Raw genomic sequence first — 1,570 nt, 5'->3', positions numbered from 1 at the left:
CAAGTCACACGGGAGGACTGCTTCTGCACCGTACACCATAAAGAACGGGGTGTATCATGTCGATCGATTAGGAGTAGTGCGCAGCCCCCATAGCATGGAGTCCAGCTCCTCTACCCAGTGACAATCTTATTCCTTGAGGGAGCGGACTAAGCGAGGTTTTATGCCACTCATAATTAGCCCGTTTGCTTGTTCCACCTGTCCATTAGTTTGCGGGTGGTATACCGAAGCGTAGTCGAGCTTTATGCCCATCCTAGCACACCAATCTTTGACCTCTTGGGCGGTGAAGTTAGACCCGTTATCGGTGATTATGCTGTGGGGAACACCACAACGGTGTACAACACTGGATATGAAGTCAACAACATGTCCGGATTCCGCAGAGGTTACCGGCCTTGCTTCGATCCACTTAGTGAACTTTTCCACCGTGACTAGTAGGTATTTCTTTTCCTTGGTCCCCCTTTAAGTGGTCCGACCATGTCGAGCCCCCCAGACAGCAAACGACCATGTTCTGGGTATAGTCCGGAGAGCTGTGGGAGGCATGTGGCTTTGATTTGCGAATAATTGGCATCCAATGCAATGTTGGACTAGGGTGAGCGCATCCTCGCGAGTTGTGGGCCAGAAGAATCCTGCTCGAAAGGCTTTGCTGACCAGGGCCCGCGCTGCTGCGTGGTGACCGCCCATGTTGGCATGTATCTCGGCAAGGAGCTACTGCCCCTCTTCTTTGGAGATGCACCTTTGAAGGACCCCCGTAGTGCTCTATTTATAGAGCTCGCCTTCATGGACTTTGTATGCTTTGGAGCACCGCACTATGCGTCGTGCCTCTGTCTGATCATCAGGGAGCTCTTGTCGCAAGAGGTAGGCGAGCAGTGGTTCAGTCCAAGGGGCGATTATGGCCATGATCTCGTGGGCCGAGGGTGTTTCTTCCAGTGTAGAGCCTTCGATGATATGGTCATCTGGTTCGATTATCGGTGGGGCGATCTGGGCGGGCTCAGTTGTTGAGGTGTCGTTGTCCCTGTTCTGCCATACTACGGATGGCTTGAATAGCCTTTCCAGGAAGGTGTTTTTAGGTACTGGGTCCCTCTTGGCACCCATGCGGGCGAAAACATCCGTGGCCTGGTTACTGTCTCTAGAGACATGGTGGAATTCTAGACCCTCAAATCGGGCTGACGTCCTGAGGACGGCGTTTCGATATGCCACCATTTTTGGATCTTTGGCGTCAAATTTGCCGTTGACCTGTGAGATGGCGAGGTTCGAATCTCCTCGCACTTCCAGCCGCCGAATACCCATCGATGTTGCCATCCAAAGACCGTGCAACAATGCCTCGTATTCGGCTGCATTATTGGAGTCCGTGTACATGATTTGTAAAATGTACCAGATACTATCACCTGTGGGGGATATTAGGATTACCCTAGCCCCTAGTCCGGCCAGCATCTTCGAGCCATCAATGTACATTGTCCAGTGTGCGTATGTGCCATATTCCTTGGGGAGTTCGGCTTCTGTTCATTCGGATAGAAAATCAACCAACACCTGAGATTTAATAGCTCGGCGTGGTTTGTATACGATCTTGAATGGA

General features: G+C 51.6%; 1 protein-coding gene across 1 annotated transcript; it reads right to left on the bottom strand.

The window, feature by feature from the left end:
* Positions 1–753: 753 nt before the first annotated feature.
* On the bottom strand, positions 754–1,284 carry LOC109769036 (uncharacterized). The gene has a single exon (XM_020327777.1). It carries the CDS (start codon positions 1,282–1,284, stop codon positions 754–756), a length of 531 nt encoding a protein of 176 aa, XP_020183366.1.
* Positions 1,285–1,570: the final 286 nt, after the last annotated feature.

This window comes from Aegilops tauschii, chromosome 3 (assembly GCF_002575655.3).
Source record: "Aegilops tauschii subsp. strangulata cultivar AL8/78 chromosome 3, Aet v6.0, whole genome shotgun sequence".
NCBI classification, from domain to species: domain Eukaryota; kingdom Viridiplantae; phylum Streptophyta; class Magnoliopsida; order Poales; family Poaceae; genus Aegilops; species Aegilops tauschii.
The sequence above is the reverse complement of the archived record's forward strand: the minus strand, read 5'-3'. Positions and strand labels throughout refer to the sequence as shown.

Bases quoted from the DNA above. Each gene is read 5' to 3' on its own strand.
- LOC109769036 (XM_020327777.1), bottom strand. From the start codon at position 1,284: ATGGGTATTCGGCGGCTGGAAGTGCGAGGAGATTCGAACCTCGCCATC.